An 18,699-nucleotide genomic window follows, 5' to 3' on the forward strand; every position below is an offset into this window, starting at 1 on the left:
GAATGACAAGGGCCAATTCTATTCATATCTTTACAAAATCATTTAAATTTGTCTCAAGGAACTAACATTTTTCTTTTCTTTCTTTTCCAATCAGAAAATTACCGAACGATATAATTAGTCTCTCCAAGGAGGAGGACCAAAAGTCAATGAAACCAAAGCGAGGTGGTACAGTAGTAGTTAGGCCAAGATATATGGGAAGGATAAATGCACTCGTCTGCCCTTAGAGTTTGATACCTACTGCGACCTAAATCGTTTCGTGTGGACTACTTTGTGGACTTCACTTCTTTTCTAGATCTACTGGACTAAGTATTATTGCTACTTTGTGCTAATGAGCTATCTGAACCCAAAGATCCAACCAATTTAGTACTGCACATGAAACTAGTCCATGTAGAGACTAAAATGGTAGATAGAGAAGCTGAACTATGCCAACTGCCAAGAAACGAATGGTTGTTGCTATCATGCATAGGGGTCACACACACTTTTTTCTCTTATACGTAAATCCTTTGCTATTGTACAACACAGTATACCTTATCGTTTTCTACTGCTTGTTGTTGGAGGCCACCACAAAACTTTAACTTGTCTCTATTAGCTTGTCCTTTTTACTATATTGGTTGGTGTATTTTTAATTTCCTCGTACGAGACCAAGTGAATATTAAGTGCATATATCATGTACGGACGAGCTTTGTTTGGATCTTTTGACTGACCAGTTTCCATGATAGAAACCATCTCCCAATAGAATTCTAGAGACCACTCCATATGGTACAAGTAAGACATCCATTATAACCCTACACACATTTCGTTTCCAATGTCTTTTTCTTCCGCGAATCTAGAAAGTGAAAAAGAAGAGACAACCTAGAAATCCCATTTCAAGCTCCTATTAACTTTTTTAAGCACTTATTTAATTACCGTTCAAGACTTAGTGCTGTGCCCACTTTACTCACCCACAAACCTTTCAACCTTACACAATAGGAAACTGTATGAAGAACTCAGCCTATAATTAGAAAAAATTGACAAATTTTGTGGATTACTACAAACGTCCTAACATATTTTAATGAGACAAACAACATTTGACATATTCCATTAGAAAAAATTGACAAATTTTGTGGTGTGGATTACTACAAACGTCCTAACATATTTTAATGAGACAAACAACATTTGACATATTCCAACAATACAAAAATCTCTAAAAGTTAACATCGTTTAAATCGTAATTAATAAAAAAACCCAAAAAATATATAGAAACAATTACATATACTCGTCGTATAATTATGTATTTTCCTTAAACAAACTTAAAAATAAAACCAAGTCCTAATTACCATAGAGAATAGTTCAATCAAGTTCATCACAAAAACCATGTCACTAAGTGACTGTTTTGTCATCCCGCACAAACTATTCTTTTTTACATTGGAGTTAACGAATTTGGACTTGAGAGTTTCCGAACAACAAAGCGGCAAGGTTTCATCTGATATTTAAGAATATCTTGTAGATGCTTGCGCACTTTCGTATCAAAGAACAAAATAGAAATTTTGGAGGCAATGTCATTCTAAAACAAAATTTCCGTAAATTATCGTTTTTCTCTCTAAAAATACAAAAAAGTATGATTATTTTTGTTTCTGATTCTTATTTAAAGTTGAAATATGTTATGTTTTAATTAGGTGAAAGAACTATTTTTGCAATTTTCCCACAAATCATCATCATAATTTTGTTTTCTTCTCTTTACAACTTTAGCACTACAAGAAAACAGGCAAATAGCGACTGCACTATTAGTCACTATTTAGTCGCTAAACGGTGTGTTACGACTAAATAGCGACTAAAACTAGTAGTCGTAAATCGAGAGTCGCTAAAATAAATAGTCGTAAAATTAGTCGCCAAATAGCGACTACATTACGACTATTTTGCGTAGTCGTAAATTTAGTCATAATATAGTCACTAAATTTAGCGACCACGTTACGACTATTTTACGACAACGCAAAATAGTCATAATGTAGTCACCAAATTTAGTGACTAATTAACGACTAATTACTGACTATAGTTGTATTCAAGTATTTATACATTATTGTCTTTATACAGTATTTATACAGTATTTATACAAATTACATATATTTTATTAATTGTTTTAAATATATTTAAATTATGAATAATGTTTTAAAACATTATTTTTTGAGTACTATATTTATTATTATAAACCATGATTACAAAAAAATTGTATTACAAAATAAAATTAAAAATCATAACTAAAAATAAGAATAGATGAAAAACTACATAATAAATGGTTTGTAGCACATTCTCAATTGCTTTGTATTCCATCATTAAAGCCTAGGTAGTTCCCATTAATGTTCCAAGAGCAACTCATTTCTTCAGAACAAACAAACAAAAAATGTATCATGGGGACTCATTTCCCATTATCAATATAACACAATTTCAAAATCGAGACTAGAAATGAGAAACAATCGGGACAAGCAATTCACTATAACTAACATGTCTTCTAGCTTAAAAACGTGAGTGTGAGTAAGAAGATCGACAATGGTGACTCAAGTTAAAGAGTGCATATAAAACAGGTGTCTAGAGATCGGTATTACCAAATAACTCTTGACAAATTCAACAAAAAGCCTCACAAAAATTACAACAGAGGCTTCTAAACAAATGACTCTTTGACAGATTTAATAAAAGTCTCACAACAATAAGTAGCAAAGTATATATATTGTACCTTAATAGCGAAAGATACAATAGGATAAGAAAATGTCTTAACCAATGAAAGTTTACCTTACGCTCTGAAATAAAGTTGTACATCATGAGCTCTGTCTAAGAGTGTGCTTGGCTGTGGCTTTCTCTGTAAGCCAAACATCATCTTCGACCTAAGATGGTTTACGCATGCAACAATGTGACTTCAAAGAATTGAAGAGTAATACAAGAGTAATAAAATAAACATAAGGGTTTTACCTATCTTCTTCCAGCCAACCGCTTTCAAGCTTCTCCAAATCCAGTCTATTGATCACAAACAACAAAATAATATAGTAAACAAAAATCACATGTTCAAACCATAAGCTTCAAAGACACAAACACAAACACCAACACACACACATACCAGATTTTATCATATAAAATCACCAAAACTGAGGTGACTCTGTGAAAGAAGTGATATGCTTTTAGAGAGCTTAGTTTGAGTACCTTCGGTGACTTTGGTGACACTGAGGAGAGCCGAGTTGAGCCTTAAGTTCTTTAAGCCACAAGACTCAACCAAAACAGCTGACACTTGATCTGAGAGAAACCCACCAAAGAAAGCAAAAAAAAAACAAAACAATTTTGCACATAAGTACTCAAGAATTCTGAAAAGATGAAATAACAAAGCAGTTCCAGGATTTTTGAAAGAAAAGAAACCCACCTCCATGGAGACCAAAACAGATGGAGCTAGACATTTGAAAGAAATGACAAGAGATATACCCGCGTGGCAACAAAGCTATTGATGCGCTACTCCTTCCCTCACTTCTCCTTCATCATTCTTCTACTTCTTATCCTCCCTCATCTGCAATCACACAGGGGATGAGAAACGCGAAAAGGCAACTAAGTGGATCACATCAGCATTGGCTACCGATATCAAGCAGATAAATCAAACTCGTTTTCAGCAGAATCAAAGTGAAAATCTATGCTCCTACAGCGGAACAAGAAAAAAAAAAAAAAAAAGGGATAACAAATGAAAGCAACTACTAAGCCTTCAAGAACGTCGGAGAGGATAGGTGTGAGAGCAAAAGAGAACTTGACCCATTGTTGCTTGATAGAAAAATTGATTCTTTAGTCGACCCAAGTTTTCGGCTGTGCGCCGGAGAAGCACACGACTTGAATCGAAGCAGATCTTTCCCGGTTTTGAGATCCCAACTTCTAATTTCGTCGATAAATCCACGGCTTAGCTTTTTCGTCTTCTATGCCGTCTTCCTCCGCTTCACCTCTCAGCTTCTGCTTCTTATATGTCGTCTTCAAACCAATTCGAAGATTAAGGTCATTACAAACGTAGACCAGAAACCCTAATCCCAAAATCAGATTTAAAGGGGGAAATAGAGATAGAACAAACTAACCTTCTCCCACGGAAACCAGTTTCCCTTCTAGATCTGGAGATACGGTCGGAGGTTTGGCCGGACAGAGTCATCGCGATTCGAAGAAATGAGAGTGAGAGTTTCTCCGAAAGAGTTTCGAGAGTGATGATGATTTTTTTTTTCTAAGTGTAGTGTGAGGAATAGAGGCACAGGTTGGTGAAGGTTTCTTTGTTTGTTGATTTTTATTTCTTTTTTTTGTTGGCCAATTTTCAATTCATATCAAAATCCAAAGTGGTACAAAAGCCTCTCAAAGCCCAGACTAAATGATATAGTTTTATGTTTTTTTTTTATCAACAATTAGTTTCAGATTTTACAATGACTAATTTAATAAATTTTATAAGTAAATAGTTTTTGGAAGTATTAAATTATATATATACACTAAATAGTTTTAGATTAGATTTAATTTTATACACATAATGGTTATATTTTGGTTAAATGGTTTATAATTTAATTTCTATATACTATACATTATAAAAGTTTAAAATTTAAGATATAGGGTTTAAAGTACAGGGTTTGGTGTATAGGTTTATGATTTGGGGTTAAGTTTTGAATTTATGAATTATGAATTAATTTCTAAGATTTAGAGTTTATGATTTAGGTCTTGGGGTTTGGTTAATGGTTTGGGATTAAATTTTGAAAATTATGATTTTCTTAAATAGCGACTGATATGCGACTTCTTAGCGACCGTTTACTATAAGTCGCATATTAGTCGCTAAATTGGTGACTATTTAGCAACTACATATTTTGGTGTGCAATATAGTCATAAAATAGTCGCTAAATTACGACTAAACTAGCGACTAACATATGCAGTCGTTAAAAAATGACTAATATATGACCAAATATTTGTAGTCGTAAAATAGTCGCTAAATAGTCACTACTTAGTCGCCAAAAATGACGACTACATATATAGTCGCCAATTGTAGTCGTAAAATCCATGTTTTCTTGTAGTGTAGTATCTCGTTCTCGTATGTTCTTAGCTTGTCACATATATCAAAACAGATAATTTTATACACACACATTATATCCTACATAACTCTATTAAGCCATAATGCATTATGACAATGTTATGTAATATGTACTGTGAAATCCTTGATTGTATCCGAGAAACAAACAACGAAAGATTGATTTCTATCTTGTCATTTATTTTCAAGTAACAGTTTAAAAAGTTGCATGATTGAGTTGAGGAACTGCACATGTGTTGCTCCCTATGTTTTCAAATCCATAAAACTTTTAGCATCTAGAGTGTCATTATTTTCAATTTACAATACTGTTTATACGAGAAATTATTTTCGACCTATAGTAGTCCATTTGCTAAAAGATCGTTATGTTTTTCAACGGAAAGAATTTATATCCAATGGTGTTCGTCACTGGAAATGTTTAACTGGCAAGAAAACAAGTTTTTTTGCACAGGGCTTTCATTTTACATAGGTAAGTAGGAGATTGTTTGGTATAAATGAGTCTGCCTGAGATTTTCTAGCATATATTACATGATCTTCGTAACTAAAGACTCTTTTCATGCTCTATAGTTTCCTTTTAGATTCTTTTTATTTCTTTTTATGGCATAAACCTACCTCATAACATTATTATATCTTAAACAGTGATAACATGCTTTCAGCGTCATTACATTAATTGGGGATGGAGTAATGTCATTTTCTTAGAAAATTAAGAGAAAGAAAACAGATCTATTTGAGATCATCTATGCCCCCCAGTTTCTAGTGTAATTAGGTAATAGATCAATCTCTCTTCCCCCCTCCATCTAATAATGCCAGAGACAGGACATAAAAAGCATGAACTGGTTATAGTGCATCAATAAAAGGATTTTGATTGGAGCTACTATTTGCGACAAAACCTCATGTCTAATAGTTGTCCTTCATAGGTCCAGCATTGTTGGGTCCTTCAATATCTCACTCTCTTATAGTAATTAAGAAAGAGATAGAACTTGAGCACATTTAAGCGAGAAGAACACACTTGGTCGGCCCCCACCTTCTTAATTTATGGCATCCCTACTTAGTTGTTATAGTATTTCCTTGTCCCCTAATTAGCTCAAATGTGCTAGAGGCTCTATGCAAATGGAAAAAAATTGTTTTAAATAGGGAATTTAAAAGTTATGAACCTTATTTCCGATTTTCCATTAATACTAAAACTTTTCTTTTTCAAAAATTAAGTCTCTTATAGACCCTAGCATTAGCACCATGAGCAGACCATACTCTTGTTTCTTCTCTAACTGATCATTTTATTCTCTTGCGAACTTAAGGGATCCGTCGCATAGCCATAGCCGATCCAAACTCAAAGTTGAATTAGGTTTCTTCTAATTGTAAAGCATGATCTTGCTTAATTTTAGGAAGCTAAGGTGTTGACTGGTTCTTCCGCTACCTCCCGCAAACGCAGTGTTTGCGGGTGATAGCGGTTGCTAGCGATTGGAACTAATCACACAAACCGCTCCTAATCGCTTCCAACCACTTCAAACCACTAAATTCTAAAAGCTGCTTCTCACAAGCGTTTGCGGTTGCGAGCGATTGCGGTTGGAATTTTTGTTTTTTTTTTTTGTTAAAAAACTTAAAAGAAATCAATGATAATGATTTTTTTTTGTTATATCTTCTATCTAACAATTTTACTCATTAAGGATGAGAAAAAATGAAGTACGGATACGATTGCAGAGATTATAAAATAAATATCTAGAAGAAAATAATATTCCAGTTAACCATAACCCGAAAAACTTGATGTAAATCTAATGGCACATTGGACATAAGTTCAAAAAGATCTAAATAAATATAATATTTCATCAGAAATTTTAAAAAATAAGATTATTTGTGAAAAATATTAAAAAAAATCACCAGTGACTCTTCTCAACTCTCACTTGACCATTCCTACCGATGCAGCTACTGACCTACGATCTAAGAGAAAAAAAGAAAATATCTACGATCTAAAGCATATGTTTTGTTATTTATCAGATTACTTGATTAAATTTTTGGTAAAAAGCCAAAAGCATAAAGGATTAAGTATTCCAATAATAAATTTATTTGTTTTTTGAATAATTATTTTAGTATTTTTAAATAAAATTATAAACCAAGTTTAATAAAAATTTTGGTGTTTTTAAACATTTATATATTATATATCACATTTATTATGTTCCAACCGATATTGCATCCGCTGGTCAACCTCCCGTAAATGCACCAATTTTAAACCGTTAAACCAGTCGTTCAAAACGCTTAATAACGCTTGAAACCACAATCTCCCGCAACCACAACTGCAACCGCAGCGTTTGAACCTTACCTCAACCTAGTTTTGCTTGTCTCTCTTTGGCTGTATCTGCACTGTCTTCAATCACTAGCTTCCAAAAACTTGTCCATGTGATGATAAGAGTGTTTAAAGTGCTGAAGTTACTTGGTAAATAAATGTCTAACTAACTACGCTATCATCGTTTGATTCCACCAAATTTTAACATATGTAAAAATTGTAGTGACACAACCAGACCAAAGCCTAATAAAACTGAACTTAATTATAACTGAATCTAATTGAATATGAATTCAACCGGAATGATTTTTATTAGAATAAGGATAATTGGTTGGAGTGTAGATTCCATTTGATTTTACAGTTTTACTGCCTTACTTTTTTGTCATGTTTTGTTTTTAACTAAAACAATCACGTTGGGTCTAAGAGGCTAGCTGTAGTTTTTATTTTTATTTTTTCTCATATAAAAATTGTTAAAGATACAACAAATAAAATATATAGACCAAAATCTACAGTAAATAATTTACAAGTCTCCAACCAATCAGTTAATAAGTTACAGTTCCCTTTAATAAACCAAACCAACCGAACTGAATCGAACCACAATCACAACCTGAAAGTAAACGGAAATATACACACCTAACTTAAGATATGAGTTGTCCAACCAATCCAAATAGTTCAAAAGATTCAGTCTTTGTTTTTTTTACTAAAGAGATTCTATAACACCTTTCTTTTTAATGTATAAGTCGAGTTAGCTAGCCAAATTATTTAAAGAATTACTTCGTTTATGTGGAATTTATATTCAAATGCAAAACATGATATAATATATATATATATATATAAGTGTGTGTGTGTGTGTGTGTGTGTGTGTTCGTGTGTGTGTGTGTGTGTGTGTGTAATTGAATAAAAAGGATTCGCAACAATTGGAACCAAGTTTTAGCAAATATATAAAACAAAGAATTCCATTACTTAACAAAATTAAGAATAGATAAAATTAAAATGTAAATCATACATTATATCTGTCTTACTACATGATTTAATTTTTTTTTATTAGGTTCAAATTAAGGGAAATTAAATAGTATAGAGAGAAATATAATAAAACAAAGAAAATAATTGGAAGAAAAAGACAAGAAAGCAAACTCGAGAGAGCAGAGGCAAAAAAACAGAACAACAACAATGTGGAACCAACACTTCCCCATATACATCCAAAGAGCCTTGGGAAGCTCTTTTGTCCTGCTAACTATAAAAACAGACCCCCACCAAAAGGATCCACAGTTTTTTGTTTTAGAAAAAAAAAATACTATAAGTAATATCTTATTTGTTGTTTTATGCTACTACAATTCCCGATGAACAGATTTAGACAATCTTGGATTTGTCTGTACCCCCGATTTTTTATCGTCTTATTTGGCTTAGCGGTAATAAGACTCAGTAGTCTGAATTTTTTTTTACCACCTAGCCACACTACGACCACTTAAGAAAGATCACTCAAATTTTTTAATACACAAATACTACGTACTCTAAATGAACTTTTCATGAAAAGTAATAGTATATATTGCTGTCGAAAAAAACAAAAAACAAAAGTACTACTATATACCCTTACTATTATGGTATTTTAACAGCCATAAAAGGGTATCTCGTGTATGGAGAAAACAGAAGGGAGTACATTCAAATAGTAGTATCAAACACCTTAAGACCTCGACCTATGAGTAGCAGTAGTAAGCTATTCAGTATTCACTATTAACGGTAATTGTCCATGTCCCCCACACAACAAACATATAAGGAAAAGAGATTAGAAAAAAAGTTTTTTTAAAAATATTTTTTTTCACCATTCTTCTTTTATTTAAACTAGGATGTCGGCCCGTGCGTTACCGCACGGAAAAGTGAAAATTTGAAATGATTAACATTATTAATTTCACATTTCAAATGAATGTTTTTGGTAATTTTTTTAATGTATAATATAAAAATCATAAATAATGATTAAGATGAATTAACCAAATTAGTTAAATAAAATATTTGTTATATATAAATGAAAAATCGATTCAGTGACAATAAGAAAATAATATTAAAGATATATAAATTTAGGTTTACTGAATCATACTCAGATAATCAATTTTAAAAGATATTAACATAGAATAAAATTTCAATTATTATTCTATTGAAATTTATAAAAAATAATAAGAGAATTAGGGAGAAAGAGCTCATAGCTGCAACTGCAACCAAACAAATTGGCTAAAAAGATAAATCTATGAAAAATTAGAAATCACCATTAATTACCTAAATTAATACTTGAAAGAGATGATCAATACAGTTAGATGGAAAACGACACCAAACAAAAGTTAGATGAATGAATCAATAAATAAAACAATCCAAATTTTTAACAAAGATGAGTTAATTAATGTTGATTAATAAATTGAAAGAAAATAATACTCAGAATTTTTAAATTTAAAGGTATTAAACAATAGTCAAATAACAAAAACTTTTTTCAAGATCCATATATATATATATATATATATATAAACAAAGAGGTGTGAAACAAAAATGTGCGAAAACTAACAAATGTGAATATTGAAAGTTGGGAGTACGACGAAGAAACATAATTGTTGGATAAAAATATTGCAACTTTTAAGATCATTAACAAATCTAAACAGTTAGATGAGATAATAAAATAATCTCATCCGTTATATTTAAATTGACCCCTAAAAGTGAGTTTTCTATAATATATAAACATATAAATATATGATTTTATTTATTAACTTGTAAGTTTAAAAAATACTTAGAGAACAATAAATTCGAAACTTGTTTTTGTATTTCGTAAAAGCAAAGAGGTGTAAAATATAAAGGTGTAAAACATAGAGGGGTGAAAAAAATGTGAAAAAATTAATAGGTGCGATTTTTGAAGATGGGTTACGACGAAAAGATGCAAAAATATGAAAATAAAGACGTGTGACACAAAAAAGTGTGAAACAAAAAGATGCAAAAACTAACAAGTGCAAACATTGAAATCAAGGGGTACGACGAAGAAACACAATTGTTGGATCAAAACACTGCAACTTTATATAAACAAAGAGGTGTAAAACAAAAAGGTATGAAAATTAACGGGTGCGAACATAGAAAGTTGGAGGTGAAACGAAGAAACACAATTGTTAGACCGAAACTTTGCAATTTTTTAGATCATTAATCATACTCAATGAACAAAAACTCTTTTCAAAGTCCATAAAAATTTGTATATATATAAAAACAAAGAGTGTGAAAACAAAGAGGTGTAATACAAAAACGTGTGAAACAAAAAGTGTGAAACAAAAAGGTGCGAAAACTAACAGGTGCCAATATGGACAGCTGGGGGTGCAACGAAGAAACATAATTGTTGGACCAAAACTTTGCAACTTTGAGATCATTAACAAAGGGTGAGATCATTAATGATACTAAAAGAACAAAAACTCTTTTCAAAGTCCATAAAAATCTGTATATATGTAAAGACAAAGAGTATGAAAACAAAGAGGTGTGAAACAAAAAGGTGCAAAAACTAACAGGTGCAACCATTGAAAGCTAGGGCTACAATGAAGAAACACAATTGTTGGATCAAAACATTGCAACTTTTCAAAGTCCATAAAAATCTGTATATATGTAAAAACAAAAAGTATGAAAACAAAGAGATATGTGAAACAAAAAAGTGCGAAAACTAACAATTGCAATCATTGAAAGCTAGGGGTACAATGAAGAAACACAATTGTTGGATCAAAACATTGCAACTTTATATAAAAACAAAGAGGTGAAAAACAAAAGGGTGTGAAAACTAATGGGTGCCAATATGGAAAGTTGGGGGCGCAACGAAGAAACACAATTGTTGGATCAACACTTTGCAATTTTGAGATCATTAACAAAGGTTGAGATCATTATTAATACTCAAAGAACAAAAAATCTTTTCAAAATCCATAAAAATCTGTATATATATAAAAACAAAGAGTGTGAAAACAAAGAGGTGTGAAACAAAAAGGTACGAAAACTAACAAGTGAAACCATTGAAAGCTAGGGGTACGACGAAGAAACACAATTGTTAGATCAAAACATTGCAACTTTATATAAACAAACATGTGTAAAACAAAAGGGTGTGAAAACTAACAGGTGCCAACATGGAAAGCTGGGGATGCAACGAAGAAACACAATTGTTGGACCGAAACATTGCAATTTTTGAGATCATTAATAGGTGCAATTTTTTTAAAATGGGGGTACGATGAAGAAACACGATTATTGGAAGAAAAAAAACTTGTAACTATTGGGATCATTAATAATTTTAAACCGTTAGATGAGATAATAGAAACAATCTCATCCGTTAGATTAAAGTTGACCTTATTTAGTACTCAGAAAACAATTTTTCGAAACTTGTTTGTGTAGTCAAGAAAAGTTTATATATAATAAACAAAGAGATGTAAGACATAGATGTGTGAAATGTAAAGGTGTAAAAATTAATAGATGTGAAACATGGAGGTACAACAAAGAAGTGTAACATATAGAGGTGTGAAATAAAAAGGTGTAAAATTAATGGATGTGATTTTTGAAACCAGGAGGTACAACAAATAGATGCAAAAATTAATAGGTGTGATTTTTGAAAGATGGAGGTGGGATGAAAAGACACGATTAATAATTTTAAACCGTTGGATTAAGTGGAAACTAATCTCATCCGTTGGATTAAAAGTTGACACAAAAAGTGAGTTTGCTATTATTACACATTTTAAGAAAACAATGATTACTAAGTTTAAATATATTTTTTTGACTGAAAAAATATTATTTAATTTTAAACTAATAACAATTCAAAATTATAAATATTTTCAATGATTACTTCTTGAAGTTTACAAAACATCAATCTTTGTGGGACAAAAAAAATATCCCAAAACATCAATCTTTGTGGGACGGAGGGAGTATCTATAGTGTATCTTTTTAAACAATTTTTTAGTGTGAGTTTTTTTATACGATTACGCAGAGAAAATTTCGACAATTTAAAAGATGATTAAGAAAACCCAACAATTTAGCATTATGTAAATGCCTAGCCAACTTCATGATAACGGTCTGGATTAATAGTCAAATCATTATATACCCTTCAAAAATAATAAAATATGCACAAAAATTATTATATATACTTATTTTCTAAGACTACGTTTATTGTCGTTCCGTCGGAATTAAATAAATTTAAACGAAGTCTTTGTTGTCAAAAGATTAGAATACTTTTTATACCCTGAATTATTTGTTGGTAGATTGTTCATACTTCATATGAGGTCTTATATCGCAACATTTGAATGAGTTCATAAAATAAACAAGTTTCATAATCATAGATTATTATAATTATACCATGGTTGTTAAAAAAATTTGGCTTATTCGTAGCTCTAGCATCACTGCATATCATCATGCTTCTCGTATCTTGGTTTTGTTTTTTCCAGAAAGTCAAAAAATAAAATCTGCACATTGAGAATCAAAAACATTAGCCATGCAAAAAATATGACACACGTACTTAATAACATTAGCCATGCAAAAACATGAAAACCGGAAAGGCTAAAAATTTTGAAGAAACTAAAACAAAACTAAGATTAATGTATGAACTTAATAGTGTCGACTAACAGTAATAATAATCTAACCTAGAAACACTACATATCATTCGCAACAAAAATATTAAATTACTTTGAATTAGCGATTGATGCTTGAAAGTTAAAAAACACATCAATAAAACAATTCTTTAGTACTCAGAAAACATTTTTTTGAAACTTGTTTATGTAGTCAAGAAAAGTTTATATATAATAAACAAAGAGGTGTAAGACATAGAGGTATGAAATTTAAATCTGTAAACATTAATATATGTGAAACATGGAGGTATAACAAAGAGGTGTAACACATAGAGGTGTGAAATTAAAAGGTGTAAAAATTAATGGATGTGATTTTTGAAACCAGAAGGTACAGCAAAGAGATGCAAAGACTAAGAGGTGTGATTTTTGAAAGATGGGGGTACGACGAAAAGACACGATTAATAATTTTAAAAACCAGGAGGTACAACAAAGAGATGCAAAGATTAAGAGGTGTGATTTTTGAAAGATGAAGGTGCGACGAAAAAACATGATTAATAAACCGTTGGATTAAAACTGTAACTAATCTCATCCGTTGGATTAAAAGGTGACACAAAAAAGTGGGTTTGCTATTATATATAGATTTAGTATCTATAAGTCATAAGTAAAACAATTAAAAAAAGGAAAAGCAACGATAAACTATAGAGATCTTGCTAATTAATCTGCTAGATTTCATTAATTAATTTAAGATAAATCCCACCAGTTGTCTTTTTCTTTTCTATTTTTATTTTTGAAGTCTTTCCACCACTTGTTTAGCGATTTTAACTGCATTACAATGAAGAATCTAAAAATAGTTAATAGATCCATCTTATGCAATTTAGTTCAGTCACATGGCAACAAAGTCATTCGTTCCAAAAATACTTTATATATTACAAAACAAACAAACAAAAAAAAGAAGTGGACAACACTACACAATAGACTTAAATGCTTGCTTATATAAAGATTGAAACGACCCTTACGGTTCCCGTATCTCCTCGCAATACTACTACTACTACTACTACTACTCCCTTACTATTTTCTCCATCGACAAAACAAACAAGTTTGAAGAAATCTCAAAAAAATGGCCGTAAGTTGCGTAACTAAATCTCTAGAGGAAGAAGACAGACCTAAACTAGGCCTTGGAAACATTCAAACGCCATTGATCTTCAACCCTTCGATGCTTAACCTCCAACCCGATATCCCAAACCAATTCATATGGCCAGACGACGAGAAACCTTCCATCAACGCTCCTGATCTCGATGTTCCCCTCATCGATCTCCAAAACCTTCACTCATCTGCTTCTCCCTCTTCCTCTTTACAAGCTTCCACACTTATCTCTGAGGCCTGTAAGAAGCACGGGTTCTTCCTCGTGGTCAATCACGGCATCAGCGAGGAGCTTATATCAGACGCTCATGTCTACATGAGCCGCTTCTTCGATATGCCTCTCTCCGAAAAACAGAGGGTTTTGAGAAAACCCGGCGAGAGTTGTGGCTACGCTAGCAGTTTCACGGGACGCTTCTCCACCAAGCTTCCATGGAAGGAGACCCTTTCTTTCCGGTTTTGCGACGGCGAGACAAGCCCAAAAACCGTTCAAGATTACTTCAGCGATGCGTTGGGACATGAGTTTGAGCCATTTGGGTAAAAGTTAAAACAGAGCAATAAACTAAAAAAAATAGAGAAAAGAAAAAAGAAAAAAAAAAGAAATCAAACATTTAATATATCTTTTGTCCGTTCCTCTGTTTTTTAGAAAACCAAACCGGAGAAAACCAATAACCGGTTTCTTCTATACACTCTAGAAGACTTGACTTATGTTATTGTTGGTTTGTGGTTGCAGGAAGGTGTACCAAGAGTATTGTGAGGCAATGAGTTCTCTGTCACTGAAGATCATGGAGCTTTTGGGGCTAAGTCTAGGCGTAAACCGAGACTACTTTAGAGAGTTTTTTGAAGAAAATGATTCGATAATGAGACTAAATTACTACCCTCCATGTCAGAAACCAGATCTTACATTAGGAACAGGACCTCATTGTGATCCAACTTCTCTTACCATCCTTCACCAAGATCATGTTAATGGCCTTCAAGTCTTTGTCGAAAATCAATGGCGCTCTATTCGTCCCAATTCCAAAGCCTTTGTGGTCAATATCGGAGATACTTTCATGGTAAGCCAACTAATGAGAAAGAAAAGAAAGAAAGAAAAAAACACATATTGCTTAGATATATATTGGCTAAGTACCGGCATATACTAAACCGGGATTTATCTTGTTTTGTAGGCTCTATCGAACGATAGATACAAGAGCTGCTTGCACCGGGCAGTGGTGAACAGCGAGAGCGAGAGGAAATCACTTGCATTCTTCTTGTGTCCCAAAAAAGACAAAGTAGTGAAGCCACCAAGAGAGCTTTTGGACAGCATCACATCAAGGAAATATCCTGACTTCACATGGGCTATGTTCCTTGAGTTCACTCAGAAACACTATAGAGCAGACATGAACACTCTCCAAGCCTTCTCAGATTGGCTCACCAACAAACCCATCTAATAAATGTAAAACAATATCTATGTCTTGTCTTGTTAGTTACTATCTTTTTTTTTTTTTTTTTTTTGGTATTTCATGTATATGTGGTAAGATGCAATAACACCCTTAATTAGCATTTCATTTCTAAAAAAATTGATCGGTTACTACCATAATGACTACACCCACCATTATTTATCAGATTGAAGAGATCAGTCCATCAAGATATTAGACATAGATAGATCTCGGAACAATTTTTCTAGTAGACTAGTAGCATGTTTGAGGAAGCGTTAAGGAGAATTAATACAAAGACAATGAACACATGGAATTTAATAGGTTAAAAGCAGAAAAAAAAAAATTGTGGTCCCTTTGTACACAAAAACATGTAATCAGCAGGTTTCAACCTGAGACATATATATACTTGCTGCAAATAAACCAACGAACTTATCCAAAATATTGGCCCCTAAAACAATGGCATCTAATGAAAACCTTCCCACGGTCTGATTTTCCATATCTGGTGTGAAAGAGTTTTGTTAATTAGCTTTTCGGTGCAAAACTATTCATGACAATTCGACAATATGTAATATTAAATTTATAATGTTTTGAAGGACCATGCATAGATCAAAGCTGCCTAAAAGAAGATTCGAATCAAGAATCTAAGGACAAATTATCACCGGCGGCGACACTAGGTTGGTGATCGCCGGCCACATGAGTAAAAATGAACTCGTAGTCGGCGACTGCTTCTTCTTGCCCGGCGATCACCCTCTCCAGTCCCCACCTCCTTGTCTTACACTTTGAAGTTTGTTTTATATGTTGGTCTACGTTGGAGACAACAATTTTATGTTAATGAGAATTTTATGTGAGTTGCATGTGGAACTCGTGAAGATATGTCAGGATAAGACCAGTAAGTTTTTGCGGTTTGGTGTAGAAAATAGTGGATCTATAAGAATTGCATGTCGAACTCGTGAGGACACGTACGTTTTGATAAGATCATATTTTCACAACGTCGAGTTAACAATTTAATCAGAGACATCGAGAGAGACATCAGATCATGATCTGATCTTCTAAGATACCATTGCGTTTGGGCTAGCTAAACTCGGTAAAAGATCCCCGTCCAAGTGGTCGTAGGCCTAACAGTTCAGTTTTTTGGGGATTGACATCTAGGTTCCATGGGGTAATGCGGTATGGGCTTTTAGTCCTCCTAATTGACAAAGCCAGCTAGATCACGTGTCTATTTTAAAAGGTAGATGATGCATGATTCCTTTTTATAAAAAAATTAACTCTTATGAACTACAGATTCCAGGGATTCTTAACAGTTCTTATAAAAATCTTTGATTGTACAAAACTATATTTGGTTACTGTATAACCGATCTATTACATAATACAACATATTTTGGGACATAACTTCTTAATACAGTAAAACTTCCTAAGTTGGACTAGTCTTAGACACAATTCGATAATATAATAAGATAATAATTGAAAAAAAAAATCTTTTATAAATATAAGGTCCTAACAATAATATAAATTAATAATTATATAAAATTTCCAAAAATATGTATATATATACACATTAAATTTTGGTAGAATCTATACTAATAAAAAATAGGAGCTATAAGCTCATAAGGCTGTCCACTTAAGCTTTAAAACATCTAATCGGAATTTGACATGTCACTAATTAACATTTTTAAAATCTCTAGAATTTTCTATATTAAGATATTTTTAAACGACCAATTAGGATTTGACATGACATTGATTAACATTTTTAAAATTTCCAGAATTTTTTTTAAAAAAGAAAATTTTAAATTTATAGAAATAAAAGAACTATGTACAATATCCCACATCGGCTAGAAATTTTTTAGACAATGGTTCAGAACCATTATAAATAAGATTAATATGCTTCCAACAACGAATGAGCAGGAAAGCTTGATTTATCAGGCGTCCAAGTTTAAAAGTTTTATTTAGTTTGCTCGTTTTATCTGATCAAATTAAAACTTCAAAAAGTAAAAAAAAAATAATATAATCTTTAAAAATTTTAAAAGTTTAAATATTATAAATATTGAAACTTTTAAAAGTTCTTAGCTTTTAAAAAGTTTTTAAATTTATAATTTTTAAATTTTAACAGTTTCAAAATAGTATAAATATTGAAAATTGAAAATTTTTAAAAGTTCAAATATTATATTTCGAACCTTTTAAAAGTTTAAAATATTATAAATATTGAAACTTCTAAAAGTCTTAGCTTTTAAAAAGTTTCAAAATATTATAATTTTAAAATTTTAAAATTTTCTTAACATTTAAAAGGTTTTTAAAAAAAATTATAATTTATAAATTTTAAAAGTTTGAAATATTATATATATTGAAACTTGAAAATTTTAAAGGTTCAAATATTAAAAATATTTAAATTTCATAGAATGTTTTAAAACATTACAATTACTTAACTTCCATAGAAATTTTAAGACATTATATCTTCAGATACTGTACATAGTATTTAAAATAAAAGTAGAAGCTTCTAAGGCTGTCCACCTAGGAGTTAAAACATCCAATCAGAATTCGACATCTCACAAAATTAACATTTTTTAAATTTCCAGAATTTTATATATTAAGATATTTTTAAAACGACCAATCTCGATAAGACAACTCAATATTTAACATTTTTGAAATTATGTTAAGTTTCTAATTTAAAATACTTATAAAAGTGTATTTACAACGTCCCACATTGGCTAGAAAATTTTAGACAACGGCTGAAAACCATTATAAATAAGACTAATATGCTTTCAACTATGAATGAGCACGAAGCTTAATTTATCATGCGTCCAAATCTATTTTTTTTTTAAAGTTTAAAATATTATAATTATTAAAACTTTTAAAAAGTTCAAATATTATAAGTATTAAAACTTTATAGGATGTTTAAAAATATTATAAATACCTCCATAGAAAGTTTAAAATATTATAAATTTAAAGAAGAATGATCGATGACAAGCACAAGTGTTTTATTAGCTATACCTGTGTTCATATTACTTTTTCTACAAGTAATTTGTAATTTTGTAGTATTAAGGATTTTGGTTTGAAAAGTTTCAATACGTGTGGATCTAAAACCGAGTAAGTATACAGGTGAAAGTATTAATTATTGGGTGCATGTAGTGACTAAGCTGGTCCGTAAAATTGCACAAATTTTACGAGATAAGAGGCAATGATTTTGGTATTAGAGTTTGATGGGTTAACATGTTGTGTGGCAGTCTAAAAAAAGGTTTTAAATGATTATTCAGAGGGAGAATGTGAGAAACCTGATGAGGA

At 31.4% G+C, this 18,699-nt stretch overlaps 1 protein-coding gene and 1 long non-coding RNA gene across 7 annotated transcripts; one reads left to right on the top strand and one right to left on the bottom strand.

The window, feature by feature from the left end:
- Nucleotides 1-2,201: 2,201 nt before the first annotated feature.
- LOC104730896 (uncharacterized) lies at nt 2,202-5,038 on the bottom strand. 6 transcript variants are annotated; one of them, XR_758532.3, is made up of 7 exons: nt 4,071-5,038; nt 3,760-3,969; nt 3,383-3,523; nt 3,169-3,258; nt 2,941-2,985; nt 2,764-2,855; nt 2,202-2,355 (listed from the first exon to the last, which is right to left on the bottom strand). It is a non-coding gene; the product is annotated as an uncharacterized LOC104730896 (long non-coding RNA). The 6 variants fall into 6 exon arrangements; XR_015575260.1 differs by having other exon boundaries at nt 3,442-3,523; nt 4,071-4,316; XR_015575258.1 differs by having other exon boundaries at nt 3,086-3,258; nt 4,071-4,316.
- An 8,741-nt stretch (nt 5,039-13,779) lies between these two features.
- On the top strand, nt 13,780-15,449 carry LOC104733310 (gibberellin 20 oxidase 1). Its single transcript, XM_010452896.3, has 3 exons — nt 13,780-14,542; nt 14,739-15,060; nt 15,172-15,449. Exons 1-3 carry the CDS (start codon nt 13,986-13,988, stop codon nt 15,433-15,435), a joined length of 1,143 nt encoding a protein of 380 aa, XP_010451198.2. The 5' UTR covers nt 13,780-13,985; the 3' UTR covers nt 15,436-15,449.
- Nucleotides 15,450-18,699: the final 3,250 nt, after the last annotated feature.

Source organism: Camelina sativa, chromosome 12 (genome assembly GCF_030686135.1).
Source record: "Camelina sativa cultivar CO46 ecotype springtype chromosome 12, ASM3068613v1".
Taxonomy (NCBI): Eukaryota; Viridiplantae; Streptophyta; class Magnoliopsida; order Brassicales; family Brassicaceae; genus Camelina; species Camelina sativa.

Coding starts and splice junctions, on each gene's coding strand:
- LOC104733310 (XM_010452896.3), top strand. CDS start 13,986: ATGGCCGTAAGTTGCGTAACTAAATCTCTAGAGGAAGAAGACAGACCT. Junction 14,543..14,738: donor CATGAGTTTGAGCCATTTGG/GTAAAAGTTAAA, acceptor TTGTGGTTGCAG/GAAGGTGTACCAAGAGTATT. Junction 15,061..15,171: donor ATATCGGAGATACTTTCATG/GTAAGCCAACTA, acceptor CTTGTTTTGTAG/GCTCTATCGAACGATAGATA.